Source organism: Lepidochelys kempii, chromosome 16, assembly GCF_965140265.1.
Source record: "Lepidochelys kempii isolate rLepKem1 chromosome 16, rLepKem1.hap2, whole genome shotgun sequence".
In the NCBI taxonomy this organism is placed as follows: Eukaryota; Metazoa; Chordata; order Testudines; family Cheloniidae; genus Lepidochelys; species Lepidochelys kempii.
Genome location: NC_133271.1, coordinates 29,526,899 through 29,541,014, shown reverse-complemented (window position 1 = coordinate 29,541,014; position 14,116 = coordinate 29,526,899). Strand labels below are relative to the sequence as shown.

At 41.7% G+C, this 14,116-nt stretch overlaps 2 protein-coding genes across 10 annotated transcripts in view; one reads left to right on the top strand and one right to left on the bottom strand.

Moving 5' to 3' along the window:
• Positions 1–14,116, bottom strand: part of SLC2A8 (solute carrier family 2 member 8) — a 92,216-nt gene that overhangs the window by 17,842 nt on the left and 60,258 nt on the right. For 4 of the 7 annotated variants that reach the window (XM_073314505.1, XM_073314507.1, XM_073314504.1 and 1 more), the window contains 2 exons: positions 3,735–3,915; positions 871–1,033 (listed from right to left, as the gene is read on the bottom strand). In XM_073314505.1, coding sequence (XP_073170606.1) covers positions 871–1,033; positions 3,735–3,835 — 264 coding nt within the window. In that variant the 5' untranslated portion in view covers positions 3,836–3,915. Of the gene's footprint in view, positions 1–870; positions 1,034–3,442; positions 3,544–3,734; positions 3,916–4,448; positions 4,564–5,992; positions 6,039–14,116 lie in introns of those variants that run through there. The other 3 variants (XM_073314508.1, XM_073314506.1, XM_073314509.1) reach the window with 3 other exon arrangements.
• FBXW2 (F-box and WD repeat domain containing 2) lies at positions 4,314–13,858 on the top strand. 3 transcript variants are annotated; one of them, XM_073314513.1, is made up of 8 exons: positions 4,316–4,627; positions 4,827–4,932; positions 7,034–7,542; positions 7,942–8,136; positions 9,234–9,367; positions 10,348–10,434; positions 11,248–11,417; positions 12,101–13,858. In XM_073314513.1, exons 3-8 carry the CDS (start codon positions 7,053–7,055, stop codon positions 12,387–12,389), a joined length of 1,365 nt encoding a protein of 454 aa, XP_073170614.1. In that variant the 5' UTR covers positions 4,316–4,627; positions 4,827–4,932; positions 7,034–7,052; the 3' UTR covers positions 12,390–13,858. The 3 variants fall into 3 exon arrangements, with proteins under 3 accessions (XP_073170616.1, XP_073170614.1, XP_073170615.1); XM_073314514.1 differs by having other exon boundaries at positions 4,316–4,720; XM_073314515.1 differs by having other exon boundaries at positions 4,314–4,932; positions 11,248–11,347; positions 12,101–12,285.

Sequence of the window (14,116 nt, the reverse complement as noted above, 5' to 3'; positions counted from 1 at the left end):
GCCAGGACACCATTTAACTTGGCAAGCTCTTTTCCCCGAAACTGCATTTTCTCTGACCCCTTCTTCATATCAGGTCCTTCATACAATCACATCAGCTCACTAGAGCAGTCTGCCCTCGTTCATAGTTTTTAAGGCCAAAAAGGACCATTATGATGATCTGATCTTCAGCATCATACAGGTGACACTCTTGTTAACACTCTTATGAAATGTACCCGAAGTTCATTAATCCACCACAGAAAGATAGTAGATCAGTTTTAGACTGTGTGTGTGTGCGTGCGCATATATAAAAATAAATGTGTATAAATTAAAAGATATTGCAGTGGAAAAAGATATACTAGCCATAGTCAGTTAAAAATAGAACCACCATGCATCTTTTTAAAAGTACAATTTAAAGGCTCAGGAGAGTGGCCATCTTGACCATCCTGGAGCCCTGCTGCCTAAGCAGTGGCACAGCAAGGTGCTACAACATGCTTCACCCTCAATATAGCGCAATCTAATTTAGCAGCAAGAGAGGGGAGCCGAGTCTCCAGGGCCCATTTAATCTTTGGCCATTCTACTGAAACTACCAAGAGGAGGCGACTTAATGCCAAGTGCAATGAGTTCATAGAATGGGGCAGAAAACTCTAAATTAATTTCAGACTATCGAACAGCCACCAGGTGCAAACAACTTTCAGTCACTCAGACTAAAATTTGAACAAATTACCTAGAACTGAAAAGGTCTATATTCCATTATTAAATGCAAGCAGCCTAGTCTCATACAAAACAGACAGTCTTCTCAAAATAGATCTGCCCCACAACTGAAAACGTGTAAGGAATTTTTTCTTACCAAATCAGTCACACACTATGAAAATGCATCTTGTAGAGACTTACCCCAAACCATGATGCTTCGTTGGTGTCTAATCTTAATTTAGGGTCACTAATTTTCTTCAGAGCTGGAATAGCTGGTGAACTGTAACCTAGGACAAATCCAAAGCTGAGGGGTCCCAAAACAGCAGCAAAGGTGGCCAGATATAGCTTCCTGTTCTGGACTTTGCTGTAATGAGTCAAACAGAAATTCTGCATGTGTATACAATTGTTGGTTCTCACAATACTGCAAAAGCCAAAGAAAATTCTGTTTTATAATATGCTTTATATCTACAAATTGTGTGATTTGGTCAATCAAGTATGTAAATAGATCAGTTCAATGTTTCAGAATCCTCAGTGCAAGCCATCAGACAATCTCAGTCCAGGTAATAATCTGGAGATGTCCAAATACATTAAAAAAAAAAACCACGTAATTTAAGTGTTCCAGAACACACAATGTAATTGCTTATTTTGGTATCATCTTAGGGAGAGTTAGAGGTGGAGAAGGCTGTCAAAGTAGTAGCAAGTGAGGTTAGAAGCTGAACAGAACATAAACTGGAACATCTCTTTTCAAGAAGTATCACTCAATCATATTTTAAGAAATGGTGAAATCCTGGTGCCACTAAAGTCAATGCGAGTTTTTCCACTGACTTCAAAGGGGCCAGTATTTCAAACTATAAATCATAGTAAACAGCCTAGGACCACAGCTAAAATCAAATATAATCATTGTGGACACACTATAAAATCAGTACTTTGAGGGGAACCAGTACATCTATGTGCACACATACTGATTTGGACTTGAGTTTACAGACATTTAATTCTCTCAGAGCTAGAATTAGAAAATGTTCACAAACACACCCTCCCGCATTGGCAAAGCCAATGAAATTAGTAATAAAGGCAATGGCAATTTAGCCACTTTTTGTGTGGAGTGGGGGTTACTGACTCATTTGGAATCAAACATTTCAGCCAGTTTAAGCACAAAAACACAAAAAGCTCTTTTTTTCTTAAGAACAAAGATATTTTATTTAGTAACAGAAATGGAAGAGCTTTCTCAGGAAGTTTTTTGAATTACAAATATTTAGTTTCAAACCATAGCCACAACTTCTGTCACCTGATTCTCCACAGAAACTGCTGACATGGCTGCAGGAACTGCATCAGTTGTTATGTAACATTAAACAACCACCCACCACTTTCCCAACCACACAAAATTTAACACATCCTTTTATTTTCAGAAGTGTGTCAAAACCTAATCTTTACTATTTCACAGTAACCTGTGTTTAACATGAGATTAAAAGCATGCACGAGAATTCGATACTTTCCACTTCTGCTCTAAACATATTTCTGCAGTCAGATCTCAGCTCTAAGCCATTTTGATGTTAGACTAAAAGATTTACTAGTTCAAAGTGGGTCTGGATACAGCAAAAAAAAAAAAAAAAAAAATCTCCCAGCACTCAAAGCCAACTCTCAGTTTCTGCATGTATGTTTTTTAAAACATTTTTTTCAGTCATCCTCTAACTCCTACTTAGTTTTGTACCAGGACAAAGTCCATCTTTATTTTAAACTAGAATCAGAACATTTAGAACATCAAGATCTCTTTCCATCCATACTTCTCAACATGCTTTTCAAAAGATGAGTAAACATGAAAAATGACTTCACTGAGGTCATATTGTCAGAGTGGCAAATCTGGAATAGAACCCATGTCTCTCAAGTCCCAGTCCCAATCCATCAGACCATATTGCCTCCAGGTTTTACTCCTTACTCTGTTGCTTTCAAGACCCTACTCTCTTCTCTTTGGCTATAGCAGCTCTTGGAAGTCAAACAGTCTGTTAGGAATCCTGTTACAAACATAATTACATCAACCTTGTCTTGAAGGACCTACACTTGCTCTGTGACCCACTACAAGACTTGCCTTTGTCTTCACCATTGCTTGTGCTCCCATTTAACTTGGCAAGCTCTTTTCCCCGAAACTGCATTTTCTCTGACCCCTTCTTCATATTAGGTCCTTCATACTATCACGTCAGCTCACTAGAGCAGTCTGCCCTCGTTCATAGTTTAAGGCCAAAAAGGACCATTATGATGATCTGATCTTCAGCATCACACAGGTGACAGAATTTCACTAGAGTGATTCTAGCCTGAAGCACTTTTGGTTGAGCTGGAGCACATCTTTTAGAAGACATCCAGATGTACATCTAACTCCTTTCTAAGTGTTGTTTAAAACTTACCTGCTTAGCTTCGTTTTCAGTCAGCCAGATGTCAACCAGCTTTCCTCACTGAGTCTTATTCCTACCAGCCCATTAGGCACTCTACTCCGCTGTGCCCAGAACTCATACTGTGATATTCTTCCATATTAGTCACTGAGCTTGCCACTATGTCTCAGGAGAGTTGTAGGAATGCCACATTATAAAACTATACTGCATCGTTTGCGGCCTTTTATTTTGTTCGGTGAGAGCTATGTCAAAACCACTTTTAACTAATAGACAAATTCAATAAAAGTAGGAAAAAGAAATCAAATGAGAGCTAGAGAGAATCTGAATGGAGTCTAGTCTGGAGCAGGGTCAAATATTTCAAAGCCAAATGGCATGTAGGCTGGAGCCCCTACATGGGAAGGAGCAAGTGAAGTCTCTGGAAAGACTTCACTGGAAACATCGAGTAGGGATGGCAGCCATACATTCCACGTTTCAGAGGAGCAGCCGTGTTAATCTGTACTGGCAAAAAGAAAAAGAGTACATCTGATGAAGTGAGCTGTAGCTCATGAAAGCTTATGCTCAAATAAATTGATTAGTCTGTAAGGTGCCACAAGTCCTCCTTCTCTTTTTAGCCATACATTGACACTTTGTTACTAGTCAGCCAGGAACTCCAATGTCTCCAGCTCAGAAAAGCAAGGGTCTTACCTCAGGTAGGCATCCAGCACAGGGTAGCTCTCAGCAGGCAGCAGCCATTGCTCACTAGGCTCCCGAGAGTGCAACAGGGGCTGGGATTCCTCTGTAGCCATTTGTGTATTTAAAAACACACACACACACCCCCAAAGTAGCGCTCTCCTGGCAATGGCAGTCGGGTGAGCCTGGCCTCAGCCTAGGGAAATAAAGGGACAAGCAAAAATAGAAGAATCACTAGACTACTGTAGGTGTGGAGGGTTACAAACCCCTCTCTGTGGGGCTAGGGAAGAGAGGGACACCCCAGAGCTCGGGTGAGAGTCTACGGGACGCAGCAATAGGCGCCCCACCCACAGGGGCTGGAAGGGCCTAGTCGCTCTGCAGCGATGGGCGCCAGCCCCGCGCTCCCCGTATGCGCAACCCAGGGAGGGGGCAGCAGCTGCAGGACCGTGCGCAGAGCGCCCCCGACCTCCGCTCCCTCCGACGGGAACTAGCTACCGCGCGCACGGAACCTAACGCCCGCCGGGCCTCAAAGTCCCGGCTTCAGGTGCCGAGGGAAGAGACGGAGGGACCGGCGGTCCGTTTTGTCCAGTCCTCCGCGAAGCGTTTCCGGGGATTTTCTAGGCGTGGAGGACTAGCGAGCGCTATGGGCCTAGCTCTGACTCCCCGGGCGGGCGGGCCGGCCAGCCGGCCGCGCTGTGCTGAAGGGATGGCTCTGGGCAGAGCCTCTACCTGCTCGCTCGACAGCGGCTCGCCACAACCCCGCCGCCTTCTCTCACGATCCTTTCCCCCTAGGGGGCCGGGAGAACGGAAATAGCGATAGGCCGGGGCGCAAGACAATGACGTGCGGGCTGCGCGCCGGAAGCTGCTCGGGTAGAGGCTGAGCTTGCGGTGGGATCTAGTGGCGGCAGGTTCGACCCCTGGGGACAGGACAGTGGGGTGGGACAGGACCCCGGCCGCCTCCTCCCAAGGCCCCAGTGACCTCCGCGGGGAGGGATCGAGATGTGGGTGCCAAGGGCTCGGCGAGCGCGCGGGGCGGGATCCTGCGGTGCAGCGGCTAGGCTGGGGTCGTGGCGAGGCAGTGACTGAATCTCTGTTTTGCTGCTGCAGGAGAAATGGCTGCAGAGGAATCCCAGCTCCTGTTGGGCTCCAGGGAGCCAAGCGAGCAATGGCTGGTGCCTGCTGAGAGACGCCCTGTGCCTGACACCTACCTAAGGTGAGTATTCCTGGGCCCCCAGCCAGAGCCTAGAGAAGCGCCCGACATTCTGCAGCGAACAGCGTAGCTGGCAAGTGGCTACACTTCCCCTCCCCACCTTACACAGTAACCAGGTATAGGATCACAATGGTCCCTTCTGGCCTTGAAATCCGTGAAAGCCAGGTTCTAGCCTGCCAGCATGTCCACAACTGGTGCTGCATTTTCACAACTGGTACTACATTTGTCCTTTAACAAAGGGCACGATTTTATATAGTTCAGGTCTTAGCAGGGCTTGCAAGAAGTTGCCTGAAGTTTTGACAGAAAAAAGTGGTCAGACAGCATCTGATTATTGGGGGTCTGTTCTGTATTTGGTGAACTATACAGTTAACACATTTTACCACTGTGACTAAAAGCAATAGACTGAGTTGCTTGACCAAAATCAGTAATGAAACAAATACTGGAAAACTCAGAACGATTTCTGCAACATTTGCATACTCAGGAGATAGGTAGGTCAACTGGATTTTAAGCTTTTTGTTCCACTCAAAATCATTAGATTTACTAGTCAGAAACCAGAACAGATTTTAGTATTATCTAGACCATTCCATATAGTGTCTTCATAAGTTTTCACAACTGTTCATTACCTTTCCTCCTTGCAATGCTTTTAGGACACATACCTTACTTTAATGTATTTTGCTATTGGAGACAAATTTATTATAGACTCTTACAATCTTAAATTAATGCCTTTTCAGTACCTTGGATTTTGATTTCTAAAGACTAGGTTCAACTAGCTGTCTAATAGATTAACCAGTGTAAGTGGCTAATGAGAGACTCTTTGGAAGAATAAATAACTCATGGTGATTTTTAGTGACCACAGATTGAAGTGTGGCTTATTTGATTATACCAATATGAATCTATATCTTATGGAGGCTGTGCATAAAGTCTTATGTACCTCACTTTTGGTGTGATATTAGCCTGCCTGAAAGCATAGAGTTAAATCAGAGGAAGCTGTAAGGGGGAAACTTGCTTCAAAAGGGGTTAATATAACAGTGGCTGAGCCATTAATTGGGAAGAAGCTACTTACCGGGCTCCATCCAAGCTAGAATGGCTTGCTCTTCCCAGTGCTAAACCTAGGATCAAAAGAGGATACTAAACCATTGTGGGACACCAAGCCAAGAACAGGGAGTTGATTGAGTGATTTGCCAGGGGGCATCAGTGGGAGCTGACAGGCATAGGAGAGATACAAACTGCAACAGAACTGTCTGCTTCTACCAACTCAGAGATGGAGCTAACTGAGCTAGATAAATTATACCAAAGTTGGCAAGGAAGGATTATGGGTTAGGCAAGGGAAAATATACATCTAGATATTTACTGGTTTTACTCTTTGGTCTGTGTGCTTTGTACCTTTGCATGAATGTGTTTCGAATAAGATGTTTTTGATTCATTTTAATAAGCTGCTGTCACAGGTCCCTGGAATGAAAGGGCTTACAAATGCCAAACCCACCTGGGGCTGTTGCATCAATACAGTGGGAAACAGGGTGGCGGATATATAGAGATCCAGTCTGAAGGTAGTTGAAGAGCGTGGTTCTACTCACTCTTCAGAGAGGTGAAGGTAGCGAGGCCTATACTCAAGAGGGACTAAGACGGATCCAAAGCACATGCTTTAGGGGGCACATGCTTTAGATCCGTCTTAGTCCCTCTTGAGTATAGGCCTCGCCTCCTTCACCTCTCTGAAGAGTGAGTAGAACCACGCTCTTCAACTACCTTCAGACTGGATCTCTATATATCCGCCACCCTGTTTCCCACTGTATTGATGCAACAGCCCCAGGTGGGTTTGGCATTTGTAAGCCCTTTCATTCCAGGGACCTGTGACAGCAGCTTATTAAAATGAATCAAAAACATCTTGAAGAGAAACACTATGGCCAAATACATTTCCTAAGACCATTTAATCTGCTTTGTAAATGCTGTATATTTATCTATTGAATGCATGAAAGTACTTTTTTGTACACTGACTTACATTATCAACATATGAGGTTGAGAATGCTGATAAATCAATGATTAAAGATGAGAAATGTTTACATTATCTTTTTGAACAGAACTAACACAATATTTTGATGTACCACAGGTAAATTTTTCATAACCTTATGGAGAAAAAGGACTTTGAAGCATGGCTTGATAACATTTCTGTTACATTTTTTTCTCTGACGGACTTGCAGAAAAATGAAACTCTGGATCACCTGATTAGTTTGAGTGGAGCAGTCCAGCTCAGGCACCTCTCCAATAACCTAGAGATTCTCCTTAAGCGGGACTTCCTCAAACTCCTTCCTCTGGAACTCAGTTTTTATTTGTTAAAATGGCTTGATCCTCAGACCTTACTCACATGTTGCCTCGTGTCAAAGCAGTGGAATAAGGTTATAAGTGCCTGCACAGAGGTGTGGCAAACTGCTTGTAAGAACTTGGGTTGGCAGATAGATGATTCTGTTCAGGATCCTCTGCATTGGAAGAAGGTTTACTTGAAGGCTATTTTAAGAATGAAGCAACTGAGGGACCATGAAGCCTTTGAGACATCCTCATTAATTGGACACAGTGCCAGAGTATATGCACTTTACTATAAAGATGGTCTTCTTTGTACAGGTAGGAAGCCCAGTAGCCTTGGAGTCTATTATGATGCTTAAAGATTTCTCATCTTTGAGCTTTACCATTTATTTTGTAACAATATCATTTGTTTAATCTGACTTATGATAGCTGTGCTGGGGGTGGTGTTGGAAGAGGGATGGAATTGTAAGGAGTGAAGGTGGGAAACTGGGAGGCCATGCACCTACCAATTAAGTTGAAATTGTTTCAGTTGTGTTTGTGTAATGTTGAGACTTCATCATTCCCTGAAAACTAGAACTTTCCTCATTAAATAAGTCTCACACTGCGTGAGTAGAGAGGAAATACTTAATTTAAGACAAACATGGAGAAAAGCCCAGTATAAGTCTGGGAATTAACTGTCACTTTAATGCAACTAGCTACCGTGTTCTTAAACTATAGGTTCAGATGACCTGTCTGCAAAGCTGTGGGATGTAAGCACAGGGCAGTGCATATATGGTATCCAGACACACACTTGTGCTACAGTGAAGTTTGATGAGCAAAAGCTTGTAACTGGGTCCTTTGATAACACAGTAGCCTGTTGGGAATGGAGCTCAGGGGCCAAGATCCAACATTTCAGAGGGCATACCGGTGCAGGTATGTTGAGCTTTTATTCAACTTTTAAGTCAACCAGTCAAATTGTGACTTTATCCCTGTCAAATTAGAAACGGAGGTTGGAATTGGACCATTGTACAGCAGACACTGCTACTTGTGCTGTGAATTTCATATTGTGAATCAGTTTCTCATCTCTTTTGAGGGGGAACCTGACCAAAAAATATCTACAAATATGCACACTATCTCTGCCTGCTCTTTGGGGTAAGTCCTAGGCTTAGGGACACCCTGGTCTGCATGGACATGGACACAATACAAGTTGTATAGTTCTGGTAGTATAGTACTTGATGCCTGCTCAGTGTGACATGGAGCACAATTTGCCAGAGCCACTTACATCCCAAGCCGGGGGAGGATTTGTGTAGAGGAATGAGGTAGGGCCGGTGGATCTGAACTTGCCTGTATCCCTGGTAACTCTTCACATCTCTCTTCCTCTGGAGGGGGTCACAGCAGGTGTAACAGGCTGCAGTAGCAGCTGCAGCTCCACACCCTGGAAGGAGAATTCCCTCTCTCCAACCTTCTTCCAAGTCTCCCTCATGTAGAGCTTGGTTATTTGGGCTGTCTCGTGGGCCCACAGTTTGCCCCTTTGAGTTGGAAGGGTATCTGGAATTTACTAATCCTGCTATGTAAACATGACCACTTAGAAATTCATCTTGCACCGAGGACAGGAGGCTGCCTACCAGAACAGCTGAGGCTTTAAATGTAGTAAGTTTTTTTTTTTTTTTTGATGGGCTAAGGCTTTTCAGAACTAGGATATTTAAAACAAAATTACTTCTGGAACACCTACAATGGGACTGGCCTAAATAATTAGGTTACACTACACTTAATTCATACATCAGTCAAAAAATAACCCTGCTAATTGAGATACTGTTCTAATTTCATGGAGAAGAACCAATAGCCTTGGGAATCTAAGCTTTAAGGGGTGGAAATAACAGATACATGTATTTAAAGTAACCATTCAATCTGAACCATTAGAACCTTTGAAGATTGAGGTTATTAGTCTTGGCCTGGTACCCTCATCTCAGATGAGATGAGGATAAATGTAGAGAGTGGTGCTACTCATTTAAAATCCTTCTTGCTTGTAGTTTTTAGTGTGGACTACAATGATGAACTCGATGTTCTGGTCAGTGGTTCTGCAGACTTCACTTTGAAAGTATGGGCCTTATCAACAGGAATGTGCCTGAATACATTTACTGGACACACTGAATGGGTCACTAAGGTAGGGTTGTATTGATGTAGTCAAATCTTGCTTTGCAAGATAATACTGTGCATGTGTTTTATACACATCCCATATCTCCTCAAGTGGTATTCCTTCACTTGCAGCCGTACAGGGGGTGGGCTGTCAGTAACCAGAGATAAGTGGTTGACGCAGGGATTGTCAGTTTTGATTCAAAGGAAATCGTTGTTAAAATGTTAGAAAATAACCCTTTGGCAGAAGAGAGACAAGGTGGGTGAGGTAATATCTTTTATTGGACCCACTTTTGTTGGTGAGGGAGACAAGCTTTCAAGCCACACAGAGCTCTTCAGGTCTGGGAAAGGTACTAAAGTTTTATTACCTCACCTATCTAGTCTCTCTAATATCCTGGGACCAACACGGCTATAGTTATATTTCATAGAAGAGGCACTTACAAAAGCTACAGTGAAAACATTCAATCCACTTACATGAAGTAGTTCCTATAGCAAAGTGAATGGAATGATTAGGGTTCAATGTTTTATTCCAGGAATGAGTGTGATTGTACTGAAGCCAAGCTACTTTGAAAGGCATAATTACAATGAAAAAAAGTGCTGCTTGTCTGTAAAGTGTACAGTCAAAATGAAGGTGAGCAAAGTTTTCTCAAATGAGGAAGCTGGAATGCTTAGTTCTTAGCTAGTCAGGGTGATTCTAGAATCAAGCTTAACATGAAAGGATTTTCTATCACAATGAGTTGTCAGCAGTGGGAACACAAAGTCTTAATTGTTCTGGGTTCTTTTTGATGACAAAGTATTCTTCCTTAAAAGAACCTGTGCCCCAAAGGCACAGTCATAGCAAAATTGCAATGTTTTTAAACCTCTATTATCAGTATTTAAACCTCCATTACTCAAATTGTCAATAAACTAGAGCAAGTTTTACCTAGATTTGAATAGGTAATTTAATATTTTATGAACTTGGGAATCTGTTTAGTGAGCTTTAGACTTATTTAACTGTTTCTTCAATTGCAGGTGGTTTTGCAGAAGTGTAAAGTCAAATCTCTCATGCATAGTCCTGGGGATTATATTCTTTTAAGTGCAGATAAGTATGAAATCAAGGTATGTACTGTGTCTGTTTAAATGTGTATCACAGTGCAGAGAAGTATGGTACTTTTTGCATTTAGGAAATTCATTGGCGCTTTTAAGAGTACATGGATTTTTCCCCATAGCCTATCAGTGAAGCACTGTATAGAAGACAAATGGGTCTTTGAAAGCCAGTGGTGGTTCTATGCTTTTCTTTTAAGACTGAATATCAGATGGCTGGGTGTGCATTAAGTGGGTAGCCCTGGGTTTGTAGTAAGGCCTTCAGTCTCTGCCAAGTATATTCTTGTTGCAAACTCTTCTTCAGTAGGGGGGCATATAGTTTGGGAGGAGGAGTTCTGATTTTAATAAATAGTTTAGAGCTTCACAATGTTTCTCATAAGTGTGCTCATTGGGACTTTATTAATCTTCTGATTGGGTAGAGAAAGTTAATATAGTTAAGAGGACTAGCAAAAGATTTGGTGAAACATGTTGTTGCTAAAACTATTCTGTTTTCCTCATTCACTTAATCTGTATGCAAGAGATTGAATATTAACTAAAAAAGTCTCTTCAGAGGAACACTTCAGGCTTGAGTCAAGACACACACGGTCAATACTACTACTCTTCTGTAGACTGAAAGCAAGAAAAACCTGAAAACCAAATACCTTCTGTGGTCAGGAACTCCACTTCCAGAAATCGTCTGAAATATAATTTGTCTAAATTCACTAGTTGTTGGCAGCCCAGAATGACTACCACATAAATAAGTGCAAAGAAATCACTCTCTGTTCATGTAGCAGTTTACAGCGTGAGATGCTTTATAGTATGAAAAACAGGATTTTTTTTAAATTGCAGATTTGGCCTATTGGAAGAGAAATAAACTGCAAATGCTTAAAAACCCTGTCCGTATCTGAAGATCGCAGCATCTCACTGCAGCCCAGACTGCACTTTGATGGTAAATACATAGTGTGCAGTTCAGCTTTAGGATTGTACCAGTGGGACTTTGCCAGCTATGACATTCTCAGGTACATCTTTCAGTTTGAGACTAACTTTGCATGTGAAGCTTTACTGTTGAGGTTTAAAAAACAATCTGGTTCAAAACCACTAAGGTAGACTACAGAGCCATTTGGTGGGTCAAGGAAGCGTAAGGACGATCCCTCTCGCGGTACTGTTGGGCTTGAGACGCATCATAAAACATCTCAGAATTTAGTGGAATGACGTAATCAGATGTCCTGCAAACTGCAGGTGAGGGGGTCAGAGAAGATTAAATTCTGTTCTGGCGTTACTCTTAATTGTATGCTCAGTCCCAGAATACCGTTGGCATCCAAAATCATAATTTCCCAAGAATAGGATTTATTATGGAAATACTGACAGACCTCTTTCGAAGGATCCTAGCTCATTCAGCCAGCTGTGTCTCTAACCCAAAAGAAAAGCACAGTTTTGCCTTTGTTACCTGCCTTGGGTAGTTTCACCTCCTAATCTGGCTTCAAATATATCTTTGTGGGACATGTTCAAATAAGAAGGAATGAACCTAGAGCAGGCCTGGATTAAGGCATATTGACAGCTCTTTAGGGAAACTAACTACTTCTTCCTTAGATCATTCTGGCCTTAGACTCCAATTTCCTCTCTCTATAGATGCATATAGGGGATGAAGTTTCATAATATACAGTGATACCAATTCTGATTTAAACACTGTCTTATCTTTCAGGGTCATCAAACCTCCTGATTTTGCAAACTTGTCCTTGCTGGGCTTTGGAGATATATTTGCCCTATTATTTGATAACAAATATCTGTATATAATGGACTTGAGGACAGAAAAACTGATTAGCCGCTGGCCACTGCCAGAATATAGAAAGTCAAAGAGAGGTTCGAGCTTTTTGGCTGGTGAAATGTCTTGGCTAAATGGACTAGATGGCCAAAATGACATGGGCCTGGTTTTTGCCACCAGTATGCCAGACCACAGTATTCATTTGGTATTGTGGAAAGAACATGGCTGAAGATGTGGCAGGACATTCATGAGTCTGGGACTTGAAGCAGTGTGTCCATGAAAGAAGACTTTGCATGAACCAAAGTTGCACACCTAATGGTATCATCATGCAATGCACAATCACTTATTTTTTGTTTTCTAGGGCATTTGGGAGAGATGGGCTTGTTTTGACATAATACAACACAGCATGCTAACAATATTTGCCAATTAATTTAATCTGTACTCATATTTAAGCATACATATTTGGGTTTTCTTGACAAAGTATAGATTATAAAAGTTTAAATCACTCAGATCTATCATTTAAGTCTAAAATGAAGTGGTGTTTGATCTGAAAGACTTCTGTCCTATATCTTTTGCTGAAACAGAAGGTGAAGCTACTATCTTATACATGTAACATCAAGTGCTAATCACAGTGCTAAAACTGCACCAGTACACAGAATACTCAGTGTAGAACGGCATGATTTCCTCAACTGTCAGCCTCTTCAGGAACTTGGTTTCTCCTTATTGTAGCTTTAAACTCTTAGCAACCTGAAGTCAAGGAAGCAGTAAAGTCCTTTCACTACTATCAGAATATTTCTTGATGACAGCAATAGCTTGTTTCGTTTTAAGTAGGGGCCTGTGTTCATGTGATATTCCCTTCCGTTAGCCAGACTGGGGCAAATTCTTAGAGATAAGCAGCATAAATAACTGCAGGATGTGAACATGGAGAATTTGTGGGCTAGTGTTTTTTACGGTTTACGGCTTGAGTAAAGTTGGCACAGAAATAAACAGACTTTTCCTGCACAGAGTATACAGTAAAGCCAACCTGCTAGTTTAATGTGCCATTGCACAGTTATTGAATAAATATTTTGGACCATGTGTTGGTCTTTCCTCAGGGACTGAAACATGGAATATTTTTGCACAAAATTCTCCAACAGTTCACCCAGTATGGCTTTATTAACATTGCATAACTGTTTTCTAGAATTTGATTGTCAGAGCACAGTTTAATCCATACATTTAGGGAAAACATTAAGGGAAGGGAACTTGTTTAAGACCTAGGCAGCAGGCTTTAGGCTCATACATTGTATGTCAAATGACATCGAAGGGCTGTCCACCATCCAACATAATAATAGTGTGCTAATGAGTACAGAAGTACCTGTTAAATCTGGATTTGAGGATGAAAATTGTGACATTATGAATATACCCGTTTTCATAAGAGTTCAGGAGTTCTAATCATGAAAGAATAGAACTAAAATAATCCATTGTACTCTTCTCTGACCAGTTTTACTAGGCCTCACTAATGTAGGGGGAGAAGATTTTTAGTAAATATTTTTTAATAGTAGGTATTCAAATATTATGCTGAATCTGACTTTTATATTTAAAAGCTGTATCCATCATTACCTGACTCCTATGCTTTAGAACTGCATTTCTACATTTTGAAAATGAAATTTCCCCTCCATGTCTATTTTTACACCACTTCTAAATATAAGACTGCTTGAAGATTAATGACTCTGTCTTTTACCTAACACACTTACATGGCTCCGATCAGCATTTCAATGTACATATCCTCACATCACCTGTTTGGTAGGACAGTACAGTAATTCCTTTTTTGCAAATGGGGAAGGGAGGACCAGAGCCTCAAAGGTGTTTAAACACCTCACTCCCATTGATTTCAATCAGGGTTACATACCTACATATCTGTGAGGATCTGGAGCTAATTGACTTGGGAAGTCACAGAAAAAGAGACTTGATCCCAGG